Source organism: Bos taurus, chromosome 6 (assembly GCF_002263795.3).
Source record: "Bos taurus isolate L1 Dominette 01449 registration number 42190680 breed Hereford chromosome 6, ARS-UCD2.0, whole genome shotgun sequence".
NCBI lineage: Eukaryota > Metazoa > Chordata > Mammalia > Artiodactyla > Bovidae > Bos > Bos taurus.
In genome coordinates, this window is record NC_037333.1 from 61588496 (window position 1) to 61603461 (window position 14966).

General features: G+C 36.1%; 1 protein-coding gene across 1 annotated transcript in view; it reads left to right on the forward strand.

The window, feature by feature from the left end:
• The first annotated feature begins 2291 nt into the window (after positions 1 to 2291).
• Positions 2292 to 14966, forward strand: part of GRXCR1 (glutaredoxin and cysteine rich domain containing 1) — a 238684-nt gene continuing 226009 nt past the window's right edge. The window contains exon 1 of the mRNA XM_059887754.1: positions 2292 to 2442. Coding sequence (XP_059743737.1) covers positions 2329 to 2442 — 114 coding nt within the window. The 5' untranslated portion in view covers positions 2292 to 2328. The remainder of the gene's footprint in view (positions 2443 to 14966) is intronic.

Genomic DNA, 14966 nt, shown 5'->3' on the forward strand with positions numbered 1-14966 from the left:
CCTGGGTTCAATCTCTGGGTTGGGAAGATCCCCTGGAGGAGGGCATGGCAACCCACTCCAGTATTCTTGCCTGGAGAATCCCCATAAAGAGAGGAGCCTGGTGGGCTACAGTCCATGGAGTTGCAAAGAATTGGACACAGCTGAGTGACTAAGCTGCTGCTGCTGCCACCTCTATTTTTGCCATTTATCTAAAATGCTAATTGAATTTCTCTCACTTTGAACCCTCAAGTAACTCCTGTTTTCTTTGGGTATGTCCAATGATCTTATCATGGTGTTTAAAATCCTTCATCCTCTGACCTTGACTTCCTCTGCAGCCTCATTTCTTGTATTTCATTTATGAACTCTTTGCTCTAGTCATAGTAGGTGGGAATAAAAGCTAAGTGGAACCCAAACATTGAACTACTTAGAAATACGCTTGCTCTCTGTTTTCTGCAGAATAAACAAAAATTTGCAAATTTTGGTTGATGATTTATTTGTGCTCATGTAATAATAGCTTCACTGGGAGAGGGAGTCCTTTGTAGGTCACTAGCTGTCCTTTATGTCTTGCTGAATGTCCTAAGATTCAGCCCTAACTGCTGTTTACTGAGGTCATTTTTCAGGGCTGTTTATGCAATTGATAAGGTTGGGAGATGAGATAATATCTCCTTCTACCCCCAGACAAAGGGCAAGCTTGTTTATTCCTTTCTATAAAAGTGGTTTTGGATTCCCCAATCTCAGTTTTTTTTTCGGTTAGGATGCACATACCCTGCATGTGTAGTGTCTATCTGGGCTCCTCCTTGTTTCCTTGTGAGATCTGGGGGCAAGAAGAACCATTGTAAATATGCTGATGCTCCAGCTGCTTGCTGTGCCATGAGTAATAAAACCCTTTGTCTCTGACTCAGGAGTTTTGTCTCTTCTGCCAGCATCCAGGGAAAAATAGGACTAATTTATTAGCTTGTAAATGAAATCAGATCTTAGACCTGATTGTTTTTTATTTTAAAGTTGTATTTTTGCTTCTAAGTAATTTTAAGACAAGTTGATACAAATGTTGCTTTCTTTCTGAATAGAAAATTAAAATAATGAATGGTTTAGGTTAGTGTTGGCATCTGGCAATTGTGGTGGGTTTTGTTCAGTGGCTCAGTCATGTCTGACTCTTTGCGACCCCATGCACTGCAGCACTCCAGGCTTCCCTGTCTTTCACTATCTGGCAATGGTACTTGAATGTAATTTTAGAGGGGAATCTCAATAGTGATAGGTCAGCTTTTGATATCAACTTCTATATAATCATTGGACCTAAGGCAATGTTAGAAATATGAAATCATCTTATTCTCAGTGGCATCTGAAGGACATTAAGAGATTCATTAATTTTTTCTTTCAAAAATATGTTAGCACTTAAAAAAAATAAAAGCACAACGTGAGAGTTGTGACTTAAGTTTTATTTGGGGTCAAATGAGGACTACATCCCAGAGACAGCCACTTGGGTATCTCTGAGGTACTGCTCCAAAGAGGTAGAGGGGAAGACCAGGGTATATATGATTTTAGTGAAGGATGATATGTGCATTCAAGCACACATTTTGGCAGAAGGTTGCTGCTAGTCATGAGGAGCAGATGTCTCCATTAGTGATTTCAGGGCTTTTCTAGGTATGAAAAGATGCAAGAAATTGAGCTCTTAAAATCTTCTCCTGAAAATATCTAACTATCGGAAGGCCTATTCTGCCAGTTTTTCTCAGAGCACAGAGGGCCTCATTCCTGATTTTCACCTTGAACTACCTTCAGGTTATGTTGAAGGTCAGGGACTGCAGTGACTAGTGACTTCATACCTTTGGAACCCAACGGAGAGCAACGATTTTTAGTCGGAAGCAACTCTAACGTATGAGCACAATCATAGCAATGTGGATCATCAAATGTGAGTTTGATTTTTTACTTTCTCATTCAGGTCAGCTTCACTGACCTGACACTGACCTGAATGAGAAAGTAAAAAATCCAACTCATTCTTTCATTAATTCATTCTGAGAAAAAGAAGTACCTACTAATTTCCAGGTAGAAATTTCTATTCTAGAGAGTATGAATTTAGAAATAAGTGACAAAATCCTTGCATCCTTATAGAGATTACAACTAGTGGGAGAGCATGATATGCAAACATTTCTAATATAATGTATTGATAATAAGAATTTTGATAAAAATAATCATGAAGCCATAGTAAAGTGCCAGAAACCATTATCTATGATAGTTTATATATATGTAACTTATTATAATATATGTTTTATATATATAAATATGTCTACCAGTTTGTTTTTTTTTCTTTTAGGTGTGTTAGTTGCTCAGCCATGTCCAACTCTTTGTGTTCCCATGGACTGTAGCCTGCTAGGCTCCTTTGTCCGAGGAATTCTTCAGGAAAGAATACTGGAGTGGGTCGCCATTCCCTTCTACTCAGGGATCAAACCTGGATCTCTTGCATTGCAGGTAGATTCTTTATTATCTGAGCTACCAGGAAAGCCCAGTTTATATATACTAATTATATGTGATAGTTTATATATACTTATATATGGTTGTATACATACACACACATATATATATATATGTACCCTAGTATATAAATGTGTATGTGTGTGTAATTATTAGGAATACTAACTTTGAATTAGGTTTATTGTTCAGAGAACTCAGAAAGAGTACATAATTTGTCTTACAAGCTTGTGTTTTCCTGAGTGTCCGTGAGAGAAAATGAGAATATTCATGTTCGGTTGTATTCACTGAATATACACAAGGTCAAGTACTTCTGTTGTAAGACTTAGATGACAAGTTAAACTCATAAAGAATTAAGTTTGCTTGGAGCACACAGTATTTTGCATTTTAAACTGTAAGGACCTGGCAGACTGGAGAAGTTTCATGTATTGTGGTGGCATTTTGAAATTTCAAAGGCCCGCTATTGATTTGATTATAAGATCCATGTTATGTAAATTGGAGTGTGTCTTTGAATGAATGAGTACAATAGCAAGACAATATATTTGTCCCTGAACTAAATTTCATATGAGGGCAAAATCTTTCTTCTGCTTGCCACTAGATCACTGGAGCATGACTACCAAAGCAAAAATGGCTGTGACCCCAGGCAAAATAAATAGAACTCTTAAAAATGTGAGTGTGGTGAACACGGTGATTTACACAATCCCATTCACAAGCCCATCTCCTCATGAGATGTGGTACTAGCCTGTGAGATGCAAGCCCAAGGGGCTGAGTGAGCTGTCCCAGATACCATGCCTTCTCTGATGAGGAGGGACAGGCATGCAGAAAGGCCCTTTTGGCCTTATTCTTTATTACTTTTCTCCAGTTGCGCTCTTCTTTCCTTACCTGTTGTCATGAGGCCTGTTAGTTCAGGAGTTATTAAGAGATTGGGAGGCCACAATGATGAAAAGAGGTCTCTTACTGTGGCCAGGGCATAGAGAAAAAAGTTTGTGAACCCTCAGTAACATCATTGAACAGTCAGTGAACACAGGTACTGCCTTCCCTTAAACTTATTGTTCTGTGAGGGAAAAAAAGAAACTGTTTAAGCTGCTCTTAATCATGTTTTCTTTACTTGCAGTTGAAACTTATTTATAACTGATAGAGTAGGAAAAATGTATTTCTCTCCCTAAATTAATATTAAAATTTTATTATAGTCTTTAAATTATAGGAAACTTTCAGCTCATAGCTTATTATCCTTTGACTCTTTAGGAAAATTCAAATTTTGACTTTGCTGTTTAATCCTACTCGGGAAACACCATAGGCCAACTTTAACAGCCTGGAGCAGTAATTGCTTAAAAAGCCTTTAGTGAAAGTGAAAGTGAAGTTGCTCAGTCGCGCCAGACTCTTTGCGACCCCATGGACAGTAGCCTGCACCAAGCTCCTCCGTCCATGGGATTTTCAAGGCAAGAGTACTGGAGTGGGTTGCCATGTCCTTCTCCAAAAAAAAAGCCTTTAATAGGATATAATTCTCTATTTCAATTCTTCCTGCATGCTTCTTTCTTTCCTTTTGTCTCTTCCATTTTCCCTCTCCCTCCATCTTCTTGATCTCTTTTGCTTCCTTCTCTATTTCTACTCATAACCTAAACAAAGACTATACTTATTAATGTGTTAACTGAATATATTTTTCTGTTTCCTATTATAATTAAAAATTGATAAGTGAAACATTTTAACTTATAGGTTTATGATGTTGCCTTATTCCAAAAAGGATTTGTACTGCCATGATTTGTAATTTCCTTTGGAAAGAAACAGCTGCTTCCCTAATATCTTAGATTACCTCTATGAACTTTAATATTCTGAGTTAATTATTCATGAAAGAAGAATGAATTGTCATCCCTTGTCTGAGAATGATGAATAAGGTAATTATAATTTACTTTCATGAAGCAGAAGCAAAAACCAAAAAAACGATAAAAGTCTCTATTTCTTAAAATGTAGAGGAAACTTACCTTGACCTTATGATTTAAAGGATTCAGTGTCATCTGTAACTTGTTTGTCATTAGTTCATTCATTCAACAGATGTTTACTTAGAGACTGCTGTGTGCAAAGAAATATGGGATCCTTTATTGCCCACCCCTGAAGGGATATGTGTGTCATTAAGAAATAATTAACTTTTTTCATCCTTATCAGAATCACCAGTCCAAGTAGCAAAATATATTTATCTCATGTCTGCTGAGGTGTAACATCACCAGAACCAAAGAGAATGAAGAGAGAGAGCCAAAAGACTGGAGGCATAGTTTTCTTTCTAGGTCTTACAGATGTTGGAGTTATTTTGCTCAGTAACTTACTGAAAATATAAGATCCTTATGATTAGTTAAGGTTATCTTAATTTCTTTATTTTTGCAATGGACAATCTGCAAAAACTGTGAGAAAGCTGAGTTGTTTAGGATCATGGAAAACTCTCTTTGGAAGAAGTACATGGTAGCACACAAGAAAACAGAGGGCACAGGGTCTGAGGTCCTAATAAGAAAAGAGGTGATGAGGAAGTTGTCAGTCAGGATTTCCTCTGTGTAGGAGGCCTTTGCCTCCATTGACCCACTATGCATAGTCTCCTCATTTAAGGCTTCTAAAACAATATTAAAGAAAGAAAACATATGGAGCATTTGAGTTCCTAAGATCATTCTTTTGCTTCATATACAATTTGTCAGGTAGTTCTAGAGTTTAATATTTAGTTCTCTGTTTCAAAATTGGAAAGATACAAAGGGACCTTAGAAAGAGTTCAAAGGAACAACTCAAAGAGAAAGATAGGTCTTCTGAAAAGATTTAAGAAGAAAAACTCTAAAAAGGAAACATCATCTATTATTGGCCATACAGAAGACATGAAATTTGGCTGATTATTTTGGCATCAAACAAAAAGGCATAAAATGGCCTAGAAATGGTAAGCCTCTTCTTAGTAATCATTCTTTTAATATTAAGATTTTTATTAAAGTATATTTATAATTATTCTGTGTTCAGTACCCTTGAAGAGCAACCATTCTTTCATTTTGATGAAATATCTTTTCTCCAGCATTTGTTATTTGTAGACTTTATTATAATGGCCATTCTGACCTGTGTGAGGTAATATCTCATTATGATTTTGACTTGCATTTTTCAAATAATTAGCAACACAGAACATCTTTTCACATGCCAGTTGGCCATCTGTATGTCTTCTTTGGAAAAATGTCTAGTTTATATGTAATTGTCCAGCTTTCCCACAATCCAACATCATGGGATATCATTCCATTTCTTTGAATCACCTTTGATTTCCGTTATCAATGTCTCATAGTTTTCAGCATATAAACCTTTCACCTCCTTGGTTAAGTTTATTCCTAGGCATGTTTTTACGTGATTTTAAATGGGATTTTTTTTTTTTACTGTCTCTGGTATTTCATTAATAATGTATAGAAATGCAATGGATTTCCATGTGTCAATCTTGTATGCTACTACCATGCTGAAATCATTTGTTAGTTCTAATAGTTTTTTTTTTTTTTTTTTTTGGTGGAGACTTTAGGGTTCATTATATAGAGTATCTTGTCATCTGCAGATGGTGACAGTTCTACCTCTTATTTTCCAGTTTGGATACCTTTTATTTATTTTCTTACCTGATTGCTGTGACTAGGATTTCTAATACTGTGTTAAATAGACACAATTAAAGTGGACATCCTTGTCTTATTCCTGAGTTTAGTGGGAAGGCTTTCAGCTTTTCACCACTGAGTATTATGTTAGCAGTGGGTTTGTCATAAATGGTTTTTCATTATGTTGAGATATGTTACCTCTGGTGAAACTTTTTATCATGAATGAATGTTGAATTTTGTCAAATGCTTTTTCTGTATCTACTGAGGTGATTGTGTGGTTTTATCTTTCCTTTTGTTAATGTGATGTATCACATGGATTGATGTGTATATTGAATCATCCTTATGACACTGGAATGAATCCAAATTAATCATGGTGTATGGTCCTCTTTATGCATTATTGGATTTAGTTTGTTAAATAGTGTTGAAGATCTTTTACTATTTAGATAATTATTATCAAAATTATTACATTCCTGCTGAGAACCCAGTGATGGAAAAATTGTGTCTATTTTGTTCACTGTTTTATCCCCATTTCTAGGTATATAGGCTTTTAGTAAGCATTGAGTGAAGGTTTTTTCCTATTAAATTGAACATCTTTGGATATAATAAACATTTAGTTTCAAAGATGTTTATAGAAATCAAAATGTATTAGATACCTTAATTTGAAGTGGAAAGAATATTTGTTCATATTTTGAAAGGTAGAGGTAATGTTCTAAGAAATTCTTTCTAGTTTCTTGGAGTCAGGGTGGCTCAGAACTCTCAACATAGTCCTGGAGTTACTCAGAATCAGATAATTGGAACTGGTGCATGCAACATAACCTAGTTGGTATCTCAAAAAAATATCAGATTTTGTACTCTATACAGATATTTAAAATTATGTATTAACTGATGATCCTAGCATAGAAACAACCTTAGGGAAGCCTACCTTTTACTATAGATCAATTTCTTTGCTTTGCTTTCCCATTGTAATGACTATAGGACCTTAAGGCAATGATTTGGGACAAATTATCATTTCAGATTCAGCCAAAATTACTTTTGGTTTTTAAACTGTACAAATCTGAATGATTGTGAGAGCTTGGATTCTAGTAGCAGCTCTGTTTTGGCAAAGCTAAACCTAGATTTATAAATATTAATGTGTCTAGATGATATATCTCAAGTTATTGTCCTTAAAATTTTTGAATAAATTCTGGCTAGGAAAGAAACACGTTTTCCAGCTACTTTTGAAAAGCCGTATGTTAAGTGGCCAGGAGGTTCAGATAGTTCTAATAGATCACATAAATAGAGGCAGTCTTAAATTGTAAGGATTATCTTGCATAATTAATTTGAGGTTCAGAGGCAAGATAATCAGTATCATTTTCTCTAACAATCAAGCATCTTTAATTGAGTATTGCCTCTCTATCCTTAGGGGACCTTTTTCCAATTTGAGCATAGACTTGAAAGTGTCAGTTTCAATCAGTCTTGTACCAGAGGGTACCATTTTCCCATATAAGTATCATCAAAGAGATCTGAAGATGCTTTTTCCGTGAGGGCTTAGATACCGAACTTCCATGATGCATTGCATCCTTTTGCATGCATCAGAATCTTAGTTTCTCTCCAAGCAAAAATTAAGATTGTTTCCAATTTTAATTTGCCTTATTGTTTACAGATACAATGCTTTTCTTATTTTAATTAAAAAATGTACTACCAAAAAAAAATTTTTTTTAAGTCTTTGTGTATAGATGGATGGGGACTTCCCTGGTGGCTCAGAAGCTAAGGAGTCTGTCTGGATTGCAGGAGTCCTGGATTTGATCCCTGAGTCAGGAAGGTCCCCTGGAGGAGGGCATGGCAGCCCACTCCAGTAGTCTTGCCTGGAGAATTCCATGGACAGAGGGGCCTGGCAGGCTACAGTTGCCATGGATGTGGTCTCAAAGAGTCAGACACAACTGAGCGACTAACATTTTCACTTTATTTCATAGATGGATGAAGTATATGTCTTGACATTTGCCAAGCAGTTGATTTAAAATTTTTGTCTCATAATTAAAAGTAATTATAAAACGTATTAAAGAAAGCAACACCTTTAGGAATATTGCTGTATAAAAATTTGAAAAATTATGAAACTTCCTGGAAATAATTAGAGATATTGGGCTGAAATGCAGTTTGAGTGCATAAAATCATAGCAGAATAAAATATCACAAATCACTCAAAATACTAGCACTGTTTTTTAGGCAGTTTTTATTGACAGATTTTAAAAATCAAGTAATTATATAAATTTTAATAAAATTTATTTAGTTCATCACACTATAAAAGTAAGGAGGTTTAATTATAGTTTTGTGAGGAGTTAAAATTTCAAGGAGGGATATCATAGAGAAATGGTAACTCTCAACTAAAAATATCAGTGCTTCTAGGAGGAGATAATTCTATGCCTTGGGAAAGAGATATTTCAAGATTAGGGTAGAAATTTTTGTTACCAGCAAGCAAGTACACTTTGAAATGTTCTGATATGCTGTTGACAAGACTTGGAAGCCAGCTTAAAAAGACCTCCCACTGGCTAAGCTGTGACAATTTGAGCATAAAAATAGGCAATAAAAATAACAATTGATTAAAACAGCAGCACCTAGAAGAAGCCATTATTCAAAATTTTGTTTAAAGGATAACAGAACTTAATTTTCTCTTCATATAAATTGATCTATTTCAGGTTAAATTTTTAGAGGAAAATTTCCCCATAATACTGTATACATTATGTATATATATGTGTGTGTGTGTGTGTGTGTATATATATATATATAATGGTAATAAAGAAAATACTGATGTGTGTTTGTAGATATAATTTTTAAGGTAAGGACCTATCCATACACAAATAATAGTGTGACCACCACTATTGTTATTGGTATTTTGTGGACTCTACTTTGTTCACCCTTCCTGTATGCTTTGCTGACCTTCCATTATGGATGATTTGTCCTCTTCTAGAAGTATATCTTAACTGCTTTTATTTACAATCTATTAATGGGAAGAATCAGTTTGTTTCCATCTAATGATTTTCACATTTTTCCCTCTTTCTAGAACTGGACATACAATTCTAGATTGCCTTTTGAATGTATTTTTTGAATATATTTTCTCAGCATTTTCTGTTAGCATTGTAACTTCTGATTTGTTTTCAAATTGTCATAATTTAAAAATATTCTTTCATCTCTGAATGCTTTTTCCTATTTTTGTTATTTCTACAGGAACAGTGACTTAAGGTTCGTTTTGTTTGTTTGTTTATTCTTATACTGTCAAAGCCCAGAATAATGTCTGGTAGTAGCTGCTCCATAAATACTTCTTGAATGAATAATGTACAGGTTTTCACCATTTTAATCTGACCTTTGTCATAGAATTCTTGTATGAGTCTAAAGAACTTAGTATAGTATGGAGCACACAACAACTACTCAGTAAATGATAGCATCTATGCTCATCGAGAGAAAGGGATTGTTAATCTCTGTAACAGGCAGAGAAGAAGCTGTCTGTAAATATATGTTTCATGAGCTTACATTCTAGAAAACAGGCAAAACAAAGCAAAGAACAACACACCCATATGCACTGTAGCTACACTAATTTCTTCTCATCACATTTTCAAGTTTAAACTCAAATATTGATTTTATTTTTTTCCCTTTGGCAGACACAAAAAAAGTTTGAAGTAGTAAAATTTACAGCAAAAAACGTACAAAATAAAAAGCAACTTTTCCATTTCTAGTTAATGGTGCTACACATATAAAATCAGAATTGCTTGCTTAAGAATAGAATGTAGTCTTTGTAAACTGAAGAGTTTATCCCTTAGAAAGGCCATTTTGATGAAAGTTTGTTCATCAAAGAGTAAGAGTAGGAGTATTAGACCAACTTTTGAAATAAATTATTAGTAACTCAGGATAAAGGTGGTGTTCTTAGGTCGTGTCATTGTAGCTATTCCTTCTTGCAGTGTCTACATAGAAATAATGTTCCATTATATCAAGACTTCTAACCTTCTCTCTACAGATCTTCAAGTAAATGAATAGAAATTTTTCTAATGGCATTCCAGATCCATCAGATAATTCCATTTGAGATTTCTGAGGCGATTCTATGCCAGTGTTTTTCATTCTTCTAATTTTTTTAGGATATGTTTTTGCAAGAATTCCAATTGGATAGATTTTATTGTATTAGACCAAGTCATTCATAATATTTATATGATGCCAGTCACACATTCAATAAAAGTAATCAAATTAATGTGCAATCAGTTTGTCTTTATTTACTTTGCTAAAATTTAAACTTATAAAGCCTACTTGTTGATAGCATATTATATTTGATGCAATTCAATGTTCCATGGTTTCAACAGGATTCAACAGGATTGGGTTATCAGTGTTACTAGAAGGGCCCTATCATGTTTTATAAAATGATTCTCTGACTTGGAATTTCACAGTGAGTGAGGTGTTGATTTGAGCTCTCTGTATGCTTAATATAGTCCCTCAAAGTGCTAAAAAATGTTCCTGCTAAATGAAAGAATCCTTCAACCCTTTAATGTGAGTGCTTTTTTGCATGTTGCAGGAAATTTTGAGACTATCATTTAGTCTCAAACACACAATCCAATGTGATGCACTTATTTTGCATATGGAAATGTTGCCTGCCACATCGGTAAGCAAAGGATGTTGCCTCCACCAGGCCTCCATCCACTGCAGCCACCCACTACTGTGCACCCTGAGGGGATTCAGGATGGAGAAAAGCAGGATACTGGCCCTAGGAAGTTAGGGTGCATATCAGAGGAATGACTTTAATGAGCCCAGACTCTTGCATCTTTCCATTCATATAAAGCACTAAATTCATTAACTTGAGATGTTTGGTTTTCTTTTATGAACAGTAATCTTTTGATGTTCTGACTACCTGGTTTTTGTTGCAGAAACTTCTGTATATCCTGGCTCATCCCTTACCCCTCAGAGCAGTTCATCATAGCTATCTGAGAGGCTGTCTTCTGGGTTTACTTCCTTAGCAAGTCTGCCAAGTAAAACATAATTCTCAGCTTTTAGATTATGCATTTTTCCAGTCGACATGCATTTTGTGTCTTTCATGAAACACTGGCTATACCTTGAGTGAGTGGTAACAGCTCCAGACAAATGCAGGAACCCGTGGCTCTGGGTCCTTCCTCTCCTCTCAACTTGTAGCACGTGCCCATTCCTGCAGTCCCTTCTAGTTCAGAAACTTATGAATCTCAGGGCCCAGATCAATTTGTTGTGGCTATTTTTCATCTAGTAAAAACAAAAAAAAAGTGTTGAGAGTGGAAGAAAGTCCCTTTGCCAAGGATCTCAGTGAATATATTCCTTTGGAATTAGAGAGGAAATTAAACTGTGGCTGAACTTTTATCCTTTTTTTTTCTTTCTGAAAGCTTCCTGTTGTTTGATGTCCAGGATGATTGCTTAGACTACTCCCGGAGACACTGCTAGCTTACTTAGCAGAGCCTGGATATTTTTAAGATTTGAAACAGACAAAGCTGAGAAAAAATAAATTTTGTCTTTGTAGTCTCTGTTTACTGTTTGTATTTGGAGAGACTTGTCTGTAATACATGTAAGCAGTGGGGTACCAGATACTGGTACTGATACTTTTCATTAAATTATTATGATATTTCTATTTATACAAAATTAGGTGACAATGATCTCATTGATTCCTATCAGCTTTTCTTTCAGTTTTTCAGATGATTCAACGATTCACCTTAAATCCATGGCTCTTAAGAGAATTTCTGAATTATCACCTAAGAAATAATTTTCACATATGTTTTTAGAAGGTAGAAGTTGTCATATGAACTAATGGGTAGGTTATAGATGAATACAGGTGCAGATTGGAGGAGAAGAGAAACACATTTTAATACTTAATGTGACACTTAAGACAGAATATAATTTATTGGTTTAGTTCACAAGCTTAGGATTTCAGGCAGCCCTGAGTTGAGTCCTGGCTTGGTTTATCAGTTAACTTTTTTTAATTGCAAAGAAGCAAATAATGGCCAACTTAAGCAAAAAAAGGAAATTTATTGGCAGACTGAAAAATTGGAGAACCACATCTTGAAATAGGAAGAAACCAATTGTTTTGAGTGGAGCAAGGAACAAGAACTAAAGGAAATTTCTCAAGACAGAAACAATTCATTTACTTCTAAATGGATAGGACCTCACTATTTTTTAAAGCCTTGCACCAATGCTTCAAGGGTAGGAGTCCCAGAAATGGGTGTTTGGCTAAATTTTATTACCCTTCTAGTTCCAGTCTAGTGGGAAGAAAGATCTGGTCCTTCAACTTTTACAATGTAAATCAACTATTTTGCTACCTACTGTTGTTCAGTTGCTAAATCCTGTCTGACTCTCTGTGACTCCCATGGACTGCAGCATGCCAGGCATCCCTGTCCTTCACTGTCTCCCAGAGTTTGCTCAAATTCATATCCCTTGTGTCAGTGATGCCATCCAACCACCTCATCCTCTATTGCTCCCGTCTCCTCTTGCCCTCAATCTTTCCCAGCATCAGAAGACTTGTTAATGAGATCTGATTCCCCAAAAGGAAACTGGAGTCCTGTGGGCAAGTTACAGTGGAAGCTATGGGCTAAGAACTAACAAATGTGCCTTATGCTTGGCTTTTTACTAGCAACGTGATGTTGTTGAGTCAATCTCTCTAGGCTCAGTGCTTTAAAACTTTAAAATGATGATAATGATTCCTGCCTTTTGGATTGCTATATTAATTAAGGTAGTCTATGGGAAATTCCAGGTACATACAGTAAATATGTATTTACATACAGTAAATTTCAGGTACATACTCAATAAGTATTAGGTGCTACCATTATTATTTTGTCATTTTTACAGTTCTTTACATTTTCTTCTTTAAATCTCACCATATGCTGTTAGGTAATTTTAATAAATCTTATTGTCTTTGTTTTATGCGTGAAAACCCTGGACTTAGGGGCACTGCCCAAAGACTTGTTCTTCCAAGTCCATGTGTTTCCTACTACACCGCGTTATCATCAACTTGGGAAAAAAGATGAGGGAAAAACACTGATATAGACGGTTCTTTCTGAGAAATGGATCTTGAGGAAATTCAGAGCAGACTCTTCCTGCAGATTGGAGGGGCTTGTTGTATATGTTTCCTAGAAGTTGAGGTTCTGAGAGTGAAATCCTGACATGTGTTCCCAGGGTGAGCTCTGAGCTGTAGTTCCACCACGTGGTCTTTTGATTTCATTGCTAAGAAATCCAGGTTTGTAAAGCTGTGTTTTGAAAGTTTAGCCCTGAAACTGTTAACCTGTTAAACTGTGAGAGTACTAGGGCAACGACCTGTCACCATGGAATTTTCCAGAGCAGTTCTCGGCCGTGTGTGTGGGGGCAGACCTGCATCTGTCTTCCCTTTCAGCTTGACACCTAGACACCTACACCCAAGAGTGGGGTTGGCTGTTTGATAACAAGCTCAATTTTTGTCTCTGTAAGGTGACATCTCTGCCAGGATGAATACTTGCTTAGTCTCAGAGTCTGTTTTCAGAAACCGTGAGGAAGCTGGCATTCTCTGAGGTCTATCTTCCTTTACTGCTCTCTCTGCAAAAAGAAAACAGAAGTATGTTGGTAGTAAACAAGGTCAGCCGTCTACCACTTGGCTGAGAAAGCACACAGGAAAGGGATCCGAAAAAGAACGCATTTAGTTTCTTTTGGGACCTACAGAGTGGGTCTTCCTGATTTCTTTCATGTTACTTTTCTCTCTTTTTTTTTTTTGCTGTTTTCTTATTTATTTATTTTTGGTTGTGCTGGGTCTTCATTGCTGCGTGGGCTTTTCTCTTGTGGCGAGCAGGGGCTGTGGACCAGCAGCATTGGCATCACCTGGGAGCTTGTCGCCTTCCCTGGTGGCTCAGTGGTAAAGAATCCACCTGCAATGCAGGAACCATAGGAGAAACGGGTTCAATCCCTGGGTCAGATCCTCCAAGATTCCCTGGAGGAGGGCATGGCAACCCACTTCAGTATTCTTGCCTGGAGAATCCACATAGACAGAGGAGCCTGGTGGGCTACAACCCATGGTGTCACAAAGAGTCAGACATGACTGAAGTGACTTTGTACACACAAGAGCTTGTTAGAGTATTTATCTCACTCCTGACTTACTGAGTCAGAACCTTCATTTTAATAAGATCCCAAGTGCTTCTTCTGCACGTTAAAAATTGAGCAATGCTGCTCTATAGCACTTTTTATACAATACCTGTAAAATAATAATAAAGTATAACAAAGCATGTGAGGCAGAAATTATATATCACTGATAGAATGACCTCCATTGTCATTTTTTTCTTTCTAGCTCTAACATTCTCAGAATCCTAGAAATGATAGAAACTTGATCCTTCTGAATACAAATGAAGTTTCAGAGTAGTTTCAGAGTCCAACTCAAAAAAAAAAAAAATAGAATTAAAATGTGATCATGAATGAGGGATGAAGGAAAAGGTCTTGGTCATCAAGCCTAGTTTTTTGTGCTCCATCCAAGGACTGAAAGCACTGTGAATGAATGATGGTTGTCCATGTGATCTTCAAGGAGCAGTAGGGATCCCGAGGATCCATCTTAGTTTCTCTCAGCTCTCCATCCATCCTCAACTAGCTCACTCACATTTATCTGTTCTATGTAACCATTTTTCTGTTCATGCTTTACTTAGAGAAAAAAAATCACAACTTAAAATATGCACCAAAAAATAAACAAAAGTGATCCCCACCCCAACTCAAAAAGCCAAGTTTGAAAACCACTTTGCTAAGCCGGGCATTATAATATTGTATTATCAAGGAATGGGTTAATGGTTATTAAGGTGTTGCATGCTCAGTATACTAATTGGCATGTTAATTTTTTTTACTTACAGAATAAGGAAGGAATTCAAACAAAGTGGTTGCAGGGTTAACTTGCCTTCTCTGCTCTTCATGTTTCTTATGTTGGGAGTTGGCTATTTGGTTTACCCACAGGGTTCATTTCAGGGAT